At 36.9% G+C, this 14,272-nt stretch overlaps 2 protein-coding genes across 14 annotated transcripts in view; one reads left to right on the forward strand and one right to left on the reverse strand.

The window, feature by feature from the left end:
- DNAI7 (dynein axonemal intermediate chain 7) overlaps nucleotides 1–9,961 on the forward strand; it is a 91,949-nt gene extending 81,988 nt beyond the window's left edge. For all 13 annotated transcript variants that reach the window (XM_027967809.3, XM_027967810.3, XM_060413313.1 and 10 more), the window contains 4 exons: nucleotides 29–243; nucleotides 2,326–2,493; nucleotides 5,896–6,009; nucleotides 7,113–9,961. In XM_027967809.3, the coding sequence (XP_027823610.1) occupies nucleotides 29–243; nucleotides 2,326–2,493; nucleotides 5,896–6,009; nucleotides 7,113–7,391 (776 nt within the window). In that variant the 3' untranslated portion in view covers nucleotides 7,392–9,961. The remainder of the gene's footprint in view (nucleotides 1–28; nucleotides 244–2,325; nucleotides 2,494–5,895; nucleotides 6,010–7,112) is intronic.
- Nucleotides 7,601–14,272, reverse strand: part of IRAG2 (inositol 1,4,5-triphosphate receptor associated 2) — a 112,035-nt gene continuing 105,363 nt past the window's right edge. Inside the window, exons 35-40 of the mRNA XM_027967817.3 lie at nucleotides 14,034–14,077; nucleotides 12,174–12,236; nucleotides 12,015–12,064; nucleotides 11,618–11,719; nucleotides 9,563–9,670; nucleotides 7,601–8,117 (exon numbers count right to left, since the gene is read on the reverse strand). Of these exons, the coding sequence (XP_027823618.2) occupies nucleotides 7,874–8,117; nucleotides 9,563–9,670; nucleotides 11,618–11,719; nucleotides 12,015–12,064; nucleotides 12,174–12,236; nucleotides 14,034–14,077 (611 nt within the window). The 3' untranslated portion in view covers nucleotides 7,601–7,873. The remainder of the gene's footprint in view (nucleotides 8,118–9,562; nucleotides 9,671–11,617; nucleotides 11,720–12,014; nucleotides 12,065–12,173; nucleotides 12,237–14,033; nucleotides 14,078–14,272) is intronic.

A 14,272-nucleotide genomic window follows, 5' to 3' on the forward strand; every position in this document is an offset into this window, starting at 1 on the left:
TAATGTCTTATTAATCCTAATTATAAAGGTAAACACTGGAAAACTGATGGCATCAGCAATGTGTCTTACAAACCGGAAGAGAGACTTATTACATTCAACCTGGAAACTTTTTGTCCTGTTACTTTAATTCAAGATGCCCATATTAATATGCCATACCAGTCATGGGAGCTAAGACCACTTGATGTGAATAAAGTACTTCTGACTGTGACTACAGTATTTACTGAACTTCAAATACAAATTAAGGTAAACCGCTGTTATAGCAAGTCATACCAAAGAGCTAAATCTCTTTGATGACTATAAGAGTGTGTGTCAAAACAGTCAATCACTGATGATTTACATATTGAAATATATCCTTTATAAATACATTGAAAATACACCTTGAGCTATAGTTTCTAAACAAAATATTGAGTATATAGGAAATAACATGTAAAAGTAAAGTATAAGTTTGTGCCCTAAAGTTACTAGGAATAGAGCAATTGGTGAAACTCTAAGTATGGTTGCAGTATGACTTTCAAAGTTTTTGGTCCACTCTAAAGAGGCTTCCTGATCTTATCACAGGAAGACAGCACCCAGCCATTTGAAATCCCTTTTGAGTAACTCCATTGCTACAGAGTCTGACTCTATGATTTCAATACCTGTAGACCACAAAATTTTTGTACCTTATTTTATGTTCCTGGTTATGTTGCAGTGTCTCCTAGTAGTCTATGGGAACTTGAATAGAATTTGTATCCTACTATTGAAGGAAATGGCAACCCACTCCAGTATTCTTGCCTGGAGAATCCCAGGGACAGAGGAGCCTAGTGGGCTGCCATCTATGGGCTCGCACAGAGTCAGACACAACTGAAGCGACTTAGCAGCAGCAGCAGCATTGTGTGAAAATTGTATAACTTAATTATGTTGAATTGGTTCATGGTGCTTTTCAGGCCTACTATATCTTTCTACTTTTCTGTCTATTCTATTAATTTTTTAAGAGTTTGATATTGAAACTCCAACTAAAAATCTTAATTTATCTACTTTAAAAAATAACTAACATATAGTAGGAGAATATGTAACTTTGTTCTGTATTTTCCAAATCTCCTCTAAATATGTTATTATACTTTCATAATTAAAAAAAAAGAAATTACAGAGTCTGAAATTTAAAGACACAATAAGTAGATTTAGTGGTTGCCTGAGGCTAAAGTGGGGAATGGATATAAATAAGCATAAGGGATTTCACTGACGGGATGAAAATGCTGTAAAACTGATTTATGGTGATAGTTGTACCAGTCAACAAAGTTACCAAAAAAAAAAATCATCACTGAACTGTGCACTTGAAATGGGTGAATTTTATGATATATAAAATATACCTCATGAAAGTTGTTCTAAAAAGATATTTTTTTTAAAAAAGATATAACCTGAAATTCTTCATGAATGTGGCAGGAAAGCTAGATCATCAGACTTGGTTTTTAAGGTCAGAGGAGAGATGTGAACTCTATACACCTTCAGATTACCATTTTTCAAACTTTAAAACTGGATAATAATTTTGCATTATGTTAAAATTGTATACACATAAAAAATTATGATCTTTAAAAGTTGTGACATGGCTGCTGTCAAATAGCTCTTCAACAGGAGCACATGCAGTATTCTTAGATCATAAGTTATAAAGTAGGTGACCAAAGAGATCCTTGGATTGCTCAGATGAGCCTGAGAAGAGTTGATAAACTGATTAAGGTAATATGGAAACTTTGAGGTGGACCTTTTGGATCAAGCCTAAAATATGTCTGTCCTGCATTCTAATATAGGATAATACAGGATTTTCTAAAAAAAAAAAAAAAAGAAAGAAAAAAGTTGCTATTGTTCAGTTGCTAAGTTGTGTCCAACTCTTTGCAACCCCAAGAACCTGTCCTTCACTATCTCCTGGAGTTTGCTCAAACTCATATATATTGAGTCAGTGATACCATTCAACTATCTCATCCTCTGTCTCCCCCTTCTTCTCCTGCCCTCAATCTTTTCCAGTGACTTGGCCCTTCACGTCAAGTGGCCAAAGTACTGGAGCTTCAGCTTCAGTCCTTCCAATGAATGTTCAGGGTTGATTTCCTTTAGGATTGACTGGTTTGATCTCTGTGCTGTCCAAGAGACTCTCAAGAATATTCTCCAACACCATAGTTGAAAAGCATCAATTCTTCAGCGCTCAGCCTTCTTTATGATCCCACTCTCACATCTGTACATGACTACTAGAAAAACCATAGTTTTGTATAAAGAACCTAACAGCTGGACCTGGAATTATAATGAGGTAATAATTTCTTTAACTTACTTATATAAAAGCTTTTTTCTTATTGAAACTAGGAAAATCTCTGTATGTTAGCTTCAATCAAAGTAAATAACAAAAATCATTCCACTATTTTGGAAGAAAAGTGGATGACTCCTGTTTCTTTCATTATTGCTTTGAAGAAGGCTGGATTGAATATCTTCCCTACTGGACACTCTCATCTTTATGTTGTTATAAACTATAAGGTAAGAATGAATCCTTCCAAATTTAATGTGATGGACGTTTAGAATGTTAGCAAGTATTACATTTTATGTAAATCTTAAGGTACACCAATGAATTTTCTATATTCACTTATATGAGATTATAGTTAGAAAGGAAGGAATAAATAGCAAGACTAGAAATCCAGTGATTTCTGATGACAAAGCTGACTTAAAACTCAACATTCAAAAGATTAAGATCATGGCAACCAGTCCCATCACTTCATGGCAAATAGATGGGAAAACGAAACAGTGAGAGACTTTCTTTTCTTGGGCTTGGAAATCACTGCAGGTGGTGACTGCAGCTATGAAATTAAAAGATGCTTACCCCTTGGAAGAAAAACTATGAGCAACCTAGATGGCATATTAAAAAGCAGACATTACTTGACTGACAAAGGTCCATCAGGTCAAGGCTTTCTCATGTATGGATGTGAGAGTTGGACTATAAAGAAAGCCGAGCACCGAAGAATTGATGCTTTTGAACTGTGGTGTTGAAGGCTCTTGAGAGTCTGTTGGACTGCAAGGAGATCCAACCAGTCCATCCTAAAGGAAATTGGTCCTGAATATTCATTGGAAGGACTGATGCTGAAGCTGAAACTCCAATACTTTGGCAAACACTGTGATGCAAACACTGACTCATTTGAAAACACCCTGATGCTGGGGAAGATTGAAGGCAGGAGGAGAAGGTGACGACAGAGGATGAGATGGTTGGATGGCATCACCAACTCGATGGACATGAGTTTGAGCAAGCTCCGCGAATTGGTGATGGACAAGGAAGCCTGGTGTGCTGCAGTCCCTGGGGTCACAAAGAGTTGGGCATGACTGAGTGACTGAACTAACCTGAGAAATCTAGGGTTCTCCCAAATTTAATATTCTATAGAACGATCTTCATATTGACACATGGAGCACAACCACAGATGGTCAGTTTAGTGCAGAGGTAGTCTGGGCAGCAACCCATTTTGTCCGCTTTCTTTCTTCTTCCAGAGTGCATATATGGAAGATTTCTGAAAAGAGTAAATGACTCAGCAGTTTCCCAAATGTGATAACTCAGGTGAAATTAAATACATATAAGGACCACTGATCATTAAAACCCACTTCCTCCTACTTCACAGAGTCTTCCTGTCTGCATATTGCTTCATGTAACTCATAAGTTGAGTTAAATGAGATCCTTCCATGTTAAACTCTGAGCTCCTTGAGAGTGGTGACCATTCCTTAATCAACTTTGATTCTTCTAGCACCAACCCTATTCCCAGAATACAGTAGATATTTGCCAAACATTCATGATACATAAATGAAGACAGGTGAGGTGAGGTGAAGTCGCTCAGTTGTGTCCAACTCTTTGCGACCCCATAGATTGTAGCCTACCAGGCTCCTCCGTCCATGGGATTTTCCAGGCAAGAGTACTCGAGTGGGTTGCCATTTCCTTCTCCAGAGGGTCTTCCCAACCCAGGGATCGAACCCGGGTCTCCCACATTGTAGGCAGACACTTTACTGTCTGAGCCACCAGGGAAGCAAGGGACTTCTAATCATGAAAGATATTTTGGGCAGAAGAATTCTAAACTCAAGAACAAGCTTAAAATATACCAGAAAATGACAATACGGGTAGACACATACTTGAAATAATCACATTATAAGAGTGTATACATATATGCATAGTGGAAAAAAATCCCACTTCAGTTTTAGTAACTCAAGTTGCCAGTTACTCTACAAATGCTGAACATCATATACTAGTCATCTATTCAGAATATTGTATTCAAAATATTCAAGAATTTTTTTCTGAACACTTATATTCCAGATACTGTTTTAGATGCATAGGAAACATTAGTGAATGAAACAAAGGTCTCTGCCCTTGTGGAGCTTACATTCTAGAATAGAGGGAGGCAAACATCAACAACAAACATAATAAATCAAGTGAAAGAAAGAAAAGGTACAATATCAAATATGGTGTAGGGGGTGAGGGGTCAATAAAAAGGTAATATTTGAGGAAAGCTTCAAGGTGGGGAATTTAGCCAAGTTGCCATTTCTGGAAGGTTATCAGCTGGAGAGAACAGTGGAAGGGGGCTGGAGGGAAAGAGGCCAGAGGGTGTGGCCTGATGTATCTGAGGATGGGAGGAACAGCAAGAAGAATGGAACAGCAAGGAGGCTGGAGCACCCAGAGCAAAGGGAGAAGAATAGGGGATGAAGTCAGAGAGATAAGGGTGTGTATGGGGGATGTAAATAGCCAACTAATTGGAAAAGACCCTGATGCTAAGAAAGATTGAGGGCAGGAAGAGAAGGGGACAACAGAGGATGAGACGGTTGGATGGCATCATCGACTTAGTGGACATAAGTTTGAGCAAGCTCCAGGAGATGGTGAAGGACAGGGGAGCCTGGCATACTGCAGTCGATGGTGTTGCAAAGAGCTGGACACAACTGAGAGACTGAACAATGGGGGCTGTAAGAGCACAGAGGCCCCGTGGAGCACTGTTAGGACCCTGGGTTCTGCTCTGAAAGGGGAAGCCATAGCCCCATTTTGAGAAAGAAGTCATGAGTCTGACTAATTTTTATGTTTGAATTTTATTTTTCTTTAAAAAATTTTTAAATTGGAGTATAGTTGATCTACAGTGTTGTGTTAGTTTCTGTTGTATAGTAGTGAGTCGGTTATACATACATATACATAAACCCACTCTTTTCAGATTCTTTTCCCATATAGCTCATTGCACAGCATTGTGTAGAATTCCCTGTGCTATATATCAGGTCTTTATTAGTTGTCTATTTTATATGTGAAAGTGAAGTCGCTCAGTCGTGTCCGACTCTTTGCGACCATGGAGGACCCACCAGGCTCCTCCATCCATGGAATTTTTCTAGGCAAGAGTACTGGAGTGGGTTGCCATTTCCTTCTCCAGGGGATCTTCCCAACCCAGAGATCGAACCCAGGTCTCCCGCTTTGCAGGCTGATGCTTTATGGTCTGAGCCACCAGGGAATCCCATTGTGGCTTTCCCTGTGGCTCAGCTGGTATAGAATCTGCCTGCAATGTGGGAGACCTGGGTTCAGTCCCTGGGTTGGAAAGATCTAGAGAATTCCATGGACTATTTTATATGTAGTAGTGTGTATATGTCAGTCCCAACCTCCCAATTCATCCCTCCCCTTCCTCTCCTCCTTGGTAACCGCAAGTTTGTTTTCTATGTCTGTGACTCTATTTCTGTTTTATAAATTAGTTCATTTGTACCATTTTTTAAGATTCTGTTGATAAGTGATATATGATATTTATCTCTCTCTCTGACTTATCTCACTTGACTTACATTTTAAATGGATCTGGGTTGAGAACAGACTAGACTGTAGGAGGTCAAGGATGGAAGGGAAGACTTGAGAGGCTCTGTGATCAACTCTATTTGTTTCTCTACTGACAGCATCCTTTGGTAGAAGTGAAAGCTTATCGGCAAATGGCCCTGTTAAGTTCTGCTTTTGCATTTTGTTGGAGTAAGTGGAATACAGCATGTGATTCTAAGAAAGCTATATTTCAGGTATGGTATGCAAAACCCCTTAAACTTTTGTCTTCCAAAAGAAGATAAAGTACTCAAAAGCTAAATGAATGTAGACCATGTTTTCTCCTTTTAAAAAGGTAAAAAGATTCAAAATGGAGTTGGCAAACTTCATTTTCTTTCATTTTGCCAAAAATATAAAACCAAACCATGTAAAGGTCATGCCTTCGTTGTCCATTATGGTATCAAATGCTCTTGATTTTAGGCTAGAGACCTCTTTACATCAACTGAAGAACAAATGTAAGCCTTTTGTGTGAATATGTCTATGATTCATGAACTCTCTCCTCTGAGAGTAACCTTCTGGGGACATTTCCTACAGCCTGCTAAAGAAGCTGTCAAATTCTGCAAGCTGACTGATGAATATTTTAGCATAAATGAGCTACCACATTTATTTATCTTGTTCACTGTGTGTTTCTTCCATTAGAATACAAGCTCCTCGAAGACAAGGTTTTATTTTTATGATTGTTATTTATTAATATGTTTGGTTATTTTTTATTTTGTTTTGTTGTTGTTATATCTCCAGGACCTGAAACAATACTTGTCACTTGAAGGCATTCAATAAATATTTTTTAAAGAATTAATATATTTTGATAAACTCCTTAAACACTAAGATATAAACAGTTTCATGCTTTTTTTTAAAAAAATGGGACATTAAGAATGTTTGTTTTTATCTTAGCAATTTGGGGAACTCAAGCCCTTCAAATACTGGGTTGGCCAAAAAAATTGTTTGCAATTTTTGTGACCATCATATGGAAAAACTTTGGTCACCTGATGCAAAGAGCTGACTCATTGGAAAAGACCGTGATGCTGGGAAAGATTCAGAGCAGAAGGAGAAGGGAGTGATAGAGGATGAGATGCTTGGATGCTATTACTGACTCAGTGGACATGAGTTTGAGCAAGCCCCAGGAGACAGAGAAGGACAGGGAAGCCTGGTATGCTGGAGTAATTGGGTTATGAATAGTTGGACATGACTTAGCCACTGAACAACAACAAACAAAGTAACATACTCAACTGTCAAAATACCTAATAAAAGAGGAACTATTAACAGATTTCTCTGCTTTTGGTTTTTTTTTTTTTTTTTCCAGGTGAGGGAACACCTTCTTAAAGAAGAACCCACTCAGAATCCTAACTGGACCCTTTTAATGTTCAGTGGTGACAGGGCACAAAGTCTCAAGATCAATGAATCCAGTGATGCATTTTCTGAAGTCCTTAAAGAAGAAACTGAATTTCATTCCACTTTGTATCACATGGTTAAGGATTTTGCTTCTCAGGAAGCAATGAGGGCAGTTAGGCGTCCCAGCTGCCAGTTTGTTGACTCTGTGTGCCACATGCTACTCTCAACTAGGTTACTCAGCTTTTCTTAAATCCCCAGGGATAGATTTTATCCAGTATGAAGAATCAAACAACTTGGAGAAACCTCAGGTATTTCTTCAATAAAGTGTAATGAGTGAATATATTTCAAACGGGCTGTTCAGATGATCTAATCAGCATTTATACTCAAATTTTATTTTTTAAGAATTAGGTTTTTTTTTTTTTCTCTTGGCCTACTGAGACTTCCAATGTTCACTGTTCATAGATTTGAATGGTTCTTTATTTCAATAAATTTTAACAAACAATAATATCTCCTCCTCAGAAAGCTCATTAAAAAAATCATATAAGCAGGCTTCCTCCCCACTGCATTTTAGTTAGGAAGGTAATCACAAAAAGAGGGAATATAAAATATCTTACAGTCATTCTGAGAACCTCTGGTTCCATTCTATAATTTCCCAGCTAAAAGTTACTAATGTACAAAGTTCAGATACTGAAACTTTAAAAATCAAGATACACACATTAGGATGTGCTGCAGTCACACGGGTGGTGGCCCGTTGTGTCGCAGTCTGGTGAATGGCCACAAGATGTGTTCTAGAGACATCCAGGGGTCCGCATCCTGTGTGGGGGCAGCGTCCACGGACTTCTGGAAAAATCGGCCTGTGAAGAAGCTCATCAACGCTGCAAACAGTACAATGAATGCCACAGAAAGCCAGAGCATCTTGTTGGCCTCTCGGATGGAAGTCTTGAGGTTTGTTGCCCAGGAAGCTAATGTATCGTAACTACAACAAAAACACATATCGGTATGCAGTAATCACAATTGTCTGTATACTAGAAACATTTCTTTTGCCAACAATAATCAAGTCGCGTATCTGCCCTACATAATTCCACCAGTGTACACGTGTACTCAGTCATTTCTGACTCTCTGCAACCCACAGACAATAGCCCACCAGGCTCCTTTGTCCCTGGGATTCCCCAGGCAAGAATACTAGAGTGGGTTGCCATTTCCCACTCCAGGGGATCTTCCTGACGCAGTGATTGAATCCACGTCTCCTGCATTGGCAAGTATATTCTTTACCACTGACACCTCCTTGTAATAAGCTACACAGTGTCATCTGTTGTCTTGGGCTTGGCCACTATCTGCTTCCCTGCTATCCCTTGTAAGTTTTTAGAATTGAAGAAATGAGGTGCTAAGAGAAAAATCTGAAAATTATATGATTTAGGCATTATTTAACTCCTAACAAGTATATTTGAGTACTAATTGCATTCTTTAAAGTAAGGTAAGGCAATTTATATTCCTATGGTAGAAACAACAATGTTATTTATTGGGTTGAGCACGATTTATGTGTATGTACTTATAAGCCTGTCACTTATTCCTCATCATACCCTGGACTTTTGGTGTACTGAAATGTAAACTCTTCCTTTTAGAAACATCCACCAAAAAAGCTCATTACAGCATCATATAAGTCTTTGAAAATAGTTAACTATGTGTTAGGTGCTGTACTAAGCATTTTACATGTGCTAATTCATTTCATCATGATAGCGAAACAATGACATAAGTACTATTATCTCCTACTTTATAGATGAAGAAATTGATGGTCAAAAATGGATGAACTTGCCTAGGTCACACAGCTAGTTAGGGAGCTAATTCGGTCATCTGGTCCCCAAGGTCAAGTTCTTTACACTGTGAACTCCCTTGCCTCCTATAGCTCATAGGTTCAGGAATAATTCTTATAGACCATATGGAGTTTGTTATTATTCATCTTAAATTTAACATTTTCCAAGATCTTTTAATAAAGTAATTTGATTAAGATTAATGCTCCTAGACTTCCCTGGTGGGAAAGTGGTAAAGAATCCACCTGCCAATGCAGGGGACACGGATTCGATCCTCTGGTCCAGGAAGATCCCACGTGCCAAAGCAACTAAGCACCGCACCTGCTGCGCCTGCGCTCTAGAGCCCACGAGCCTCAGCTACTGAAGTCTGTGTGCCCAGAGGCCGTGTTCCGCAGCAAGAGAAGCACTGGAATGAGAAGCCTGTGCAGTGCAATGAAAAGGCCCCAACCGCCACAACTAGAGAAAGCCTGCACACAGCAGTGAAGACCCAGTGCAACCAAAAACAAATACATTTTTAAAAGGCAAAAATAATAAAAAAGATTAATACTTCTAACCCTGCCTTACCTTCCCCCATTCCACCAAAATGATATCATTTAGCAAGTAAATAACTTACATTGAGGACACATTCCATTTTGATGGATTAGTTTTCTTTTCAGAAAGACTTGGCTTTCTTGTCTTTTCTACTGTTTCTTCTTCTGGTGGTTCTAAGTCATCTTTAGTTCTGTAAATAAGTATTGTTTCTAAGTATTAAAGTATGGATAATATTCTATAATTATTTATAAAATATTCCTGTTTTACTGTATTTTGTAAGGAAGCTTGCAGATATTTATCTTGCTTTAGAAAAATTTGATAAATACCTAATTCTAAAAGTCAAATCACCACCTTTATATTTTTAATCATTTATAGGAATTTAATTTTTTAAAGTAACTTTGTATTTAGGAAAATAGCAAATGTTTGTTGTAGAAAGTTCGGGTGCTAGCCAAAGAACAAATAAAAAGGGGAGATTTACAAAGAACATGTGTAAGTTAGTTCTCACCACTTATAATTAACCAGTGTTATTACTGTGATTTTCCGTCTTTGCATGTACATGCATGTGTGTGTGTATGTGTGTGTATAAGTAACTACACCTTAAAAAAACAAATGCGGATGCCATTATTTCTTCTTCTGTGAATTTTTCATTCAACATACAGTAAAATTTTTCTCAGTAAGTATTCTTTTACCACATTTTTTTAACATTCTATATTAAGTAGAATGTAGATAATTAAAATTAATTTTGTTGGTTTTTCAGCAACACTAAACTGGAATAGCATTATAAAGTGTCATTTCTTCTTTCTTTAAAAAACCTCCATAATTTAAAAAGTGTTTATGAAGATAGGTTTGGTATAAAACTACTTAAAATCAATAGTATTCAGTGAACTGGGAAGTTGCAATTGGGTTGACTGTATTGAAATCATATTATTTAAAGAGGAATCCTTTGCCTGAAAAAAACTTAACTGTTTCATTGTTCATGTTCCATGTTTCATGACCACTCATGAGTCCCTAGTTAGATTTGAATTTTGGAATCCCAAGTTCATAATCCCCCACAGTGGCCAAAATGAACTGCATGTCAAAGTTTTTGTTTTTCAGTCAAACATTTATAGGGAATGCCTGTGGTAGATTTTAATTTGGTTTTAAAGAACACAAGACCCCCAACTCAGAATTCCTATAGGATTCTCAAGGTTTCAGTCTTTTGTTTGCAAAAACTTCTCAGTAGAAATCATGCCATACAAACAAAAATTTTTAAATAGATAATTTTTTTCAAGGAAACTCTTGAATTTTTTAAAACCCAGATCAGAAAATATCTATTATGTTAACTCTAAATCTTTAATAAAAGGGAATTCAGTCCATGCAATTAGGCTTCCACAATTATTTAAGGGAGAAAAAAGGCTTTGAGGGTAGGAACGATGTCTTTTTCATCTTCTAAGCTTGAGCGTAGTGTGCCTAACATAATAGGCATGCAAGGAACGTGTATATAGTCAACATAAAATCATTTCATTAAGATCTCTACAGATGAGGAAACTGAGATCAAATGTCACCAAGGATTTTAGAGGCAGCGTTTCTTCATGTCCCTCCCTCTTACCTTCTACCTTTCACTACAGAAGTATGTTTTATTTGTTTCACTTGCCAAATATAGAGATAGCAATATAGAGTTTTGTTTTTCCTACTCTTCATTTACCTAAAGAGAAGACAGATGTATACGTAAGGCACATATATTACATATGTGCCTACAGGATATATATATATATATAAACATATACAGATATGTCTACGTGTACACACACACACACGTTGTATATAATTCATCTAAGTTGATGAACATTTTATTTCTATGGCTCTCTTATGAACCTTTCCCCCTGATGACGATATACCTATACAGGAAAAAGGTTATCTTCACAAATTTGGCAAATTTCTAACTTCAGGTTCTTTTCTAACCTAAGACCTCACACCTTGCAGTACTGAGTGAATGTACTCATAAGTAACATTTACATAGTGCTTTATTTTCATAAAAGTCTTATACAATGAATGGTCTTTTTTGATGCTGCAGCAGTGAACTCCACAGAATAAAAGTGACTCCCACTATTTATTCCCCAGTCACGTCAGGTTAATAAACACATCAAGCTTCACCTACTTTAGTTCACACTTTTCTTCTTCAGCATCTGCCCAGGAATAGGTGCTAATAAATCGATGTAATGAGGGGCGGTGTTCACTCTGCTTTGACCCCAAAATACGCCTAAATAAAGACGATTATAGCCACTTATCAAATCAAATACTTGTGTAGCCATTACCAATTTATTTCCCACTACTTAAATCAATACGGAAGCAATATGTTCTTATTTTTTCTTTAGCATATTCATGTAATGCTTAACTCATGAAAACAATTTCACGATCATATGCCAATTTTTAAAACTATTCTGCATATACTCCATACAAAACAAATGTTACTATATTGCTTATTTCAAACATCTACTTTACCCAAATTATAAAATAATAAGGTTCCCAAAGATGCATCATAAAATTATACTTACCAACTGCTTGACCTCCTACTAAATCGCTCATTATTTTCCATCCCAGCCAACTTTAAAGTTCAGACATTAAGGAAATAATAAAATACAAATTTAGTGAAGTTTGTACTTTTGTGATATGAAAATTAATTTGCTTCTAAGAACACTTAGGAATTTGCTTACCATTCCCGCATTTCCAATATTTCTGGGCAAAGAGGCAATGGTCACTCTTCGAAGAGAAGATGGCTACCCAAAGGGAGGAAATGTACATTTAGAAAACTCTCAATATTTTATCTTTGTATGAAACACTGATGGATATTCTTGTGTGTACACTGACCATTGCTGAGTTAAACAGGAGACATATTTTCAAGGTTTTTGTTATGGCCAAATTTCCTTCCAGAAATATTCTGCCAGTTTATATTCCACCTTCTCCAACACTGGATAATTTTTGCCAGTCAAGTAAGGAATACAAGGTTTTCTGTTTAGGTTTATAGTAACACTGAACACCATTTTTCTATGTTGAATAACTATGTATCTGATCTGAGAACCACCTGTTTATGATTTTTGCTCATATTAATTTTGCTAAAGATACTTCTTGGCAAAAATCATTTTTGTAGTTAATGCAGCCAAATCTTTTCATCTTTTCCTCACTTTTGCTGCCATTTCTTTATGCTTTGAAAAATTTCCCCAAATCAAGAGGAGATAAATATGCATCTATTTAAGAGCTTTCTTTTTTCATGGTTTCATTTTTTTCCAATCTAACACATATAAGGATAAGTATGACATTTTAATGAATGGATGTTGTTTATACCTTAGCCTTGAGATTTACATAGGAAAATGTTATGTCATATTTTGTGACTCTTAAAGTTGAAATAAGTGGGACTACAGGAAATAAAAATATGGTAAATGTAGGAAATAAATGAGAATTTTTATGTGAATTCTTTTCTTAAACTATCATCCCTAATTTAATTTTATAGGTTAGCTGAACATCAAGCAAATTAAATTGTCGTCCAGGAATCTGGGTTCTAATCATGGTTCTATCACTACAGGATCATAACTAAACAAATAATTTCTGTGAAAGTGCTTTGGTTCATCTGTGCAAAAGATCAATTTAGATGGAGTGATTTTTAAACTCACTTGCTCAAAAATTCTGTGAAATCCTGATTTTTAAACTGACAAAAACTGCTGGTTGACTTTCAATATCCCATTTTCCAACCCTCCCTCCTCCTTTTTTTAGTAACGGACCTCTTGATTTTCAGTTGCACATAAAGCCTCCAGAATAAAAGCTCTGTTGTCATCTTGTTTCCAAGCAAAAATGAAAAGAGAAATGTTATCTGGGACTTCTAGGGAGTGTCTTTAGAGAGACAGAGAACCCCTGTTTCTCTTATTCTTTTTTCTTGGAATATGGCACAATATATTGAGTAATGACCAGGACTTGGTACTCAGAACTGACAAAGCTATCTTAGATGATGAGGTGGAAGCAAAGCTCTGAGGGTGATGATTCATTAAGAGAGAAGGAGACTGGGCCCTAGACATTTTGTGAAGCTGCTCTGCCGCTTTTGGACTGCTTATTCCCAATTCTGGTTTCACATGAAAGAGAAACTGTTGTTACACTGACTTTCTTCTCACTGCAGGCAGACTTGGTGCGTGTGCATGCTCAGTCGTGTCCGACTCTTTGTGACCTTATGGACTGTAGCCCACCAGGCTCCTCTGTCCATGGAATTTTCTAGGCGAGAATACTGGAGTGGGCTGCCATTTTCTTACTCCAGGGGATCTTTCAGGGATGGAACTGGTGTCTCTTGAGTCTCCTGCACTGGCAGGTGGGTTCATTACCAAGTGCACCACCTGGGAAGCCTTGTTACATAACAATTATTGTAAGAAGTATAAAAGCATATACATAAACGCACACTGCGTATAACATATAGGGCTTAAAATCATTGTTGCTTTATGATTTACATTTAAAGCCATGTTACTTCAAAAATATTTTTAAATCATCTCATCTGTAACATTTGATAGACACTTGTTAAGTGAATTGGTAATTACCTTCGAGTTTACAGAAGATGAACGTTTTTTAGTTTGGCAGTCATCTGAAAGGGAAAACACATTTGCATATTTTTTGAATTAACATATGCAATTTAACATAATGGTCTTAATTCCTTATAAAGAAAAGTAATAGTCGGAAACTATTTAAGAACCTAGCGACTACTGAACAATGCAAATATCTAGTTGTCATTTATTTGGTGATTCTAAACAATATCTGAACCAATGAAATACAGTCCTCT

This window comes from Ovis aries, chromosome 3, assembly GCF_016772045.2.
Source record: "Ovis aries strain OAR_USU_Benz2616 breed Rambouillet chromosome 3, ARS-UI_Ramb_v3.0, whole genome shotgun sequence".
Taxonomy (NCBI): Eukaryota; Metazoa; Chordata; class Mammalia; order Artiodactyla; family Bovidae; genus Ovis; species Ovis aries.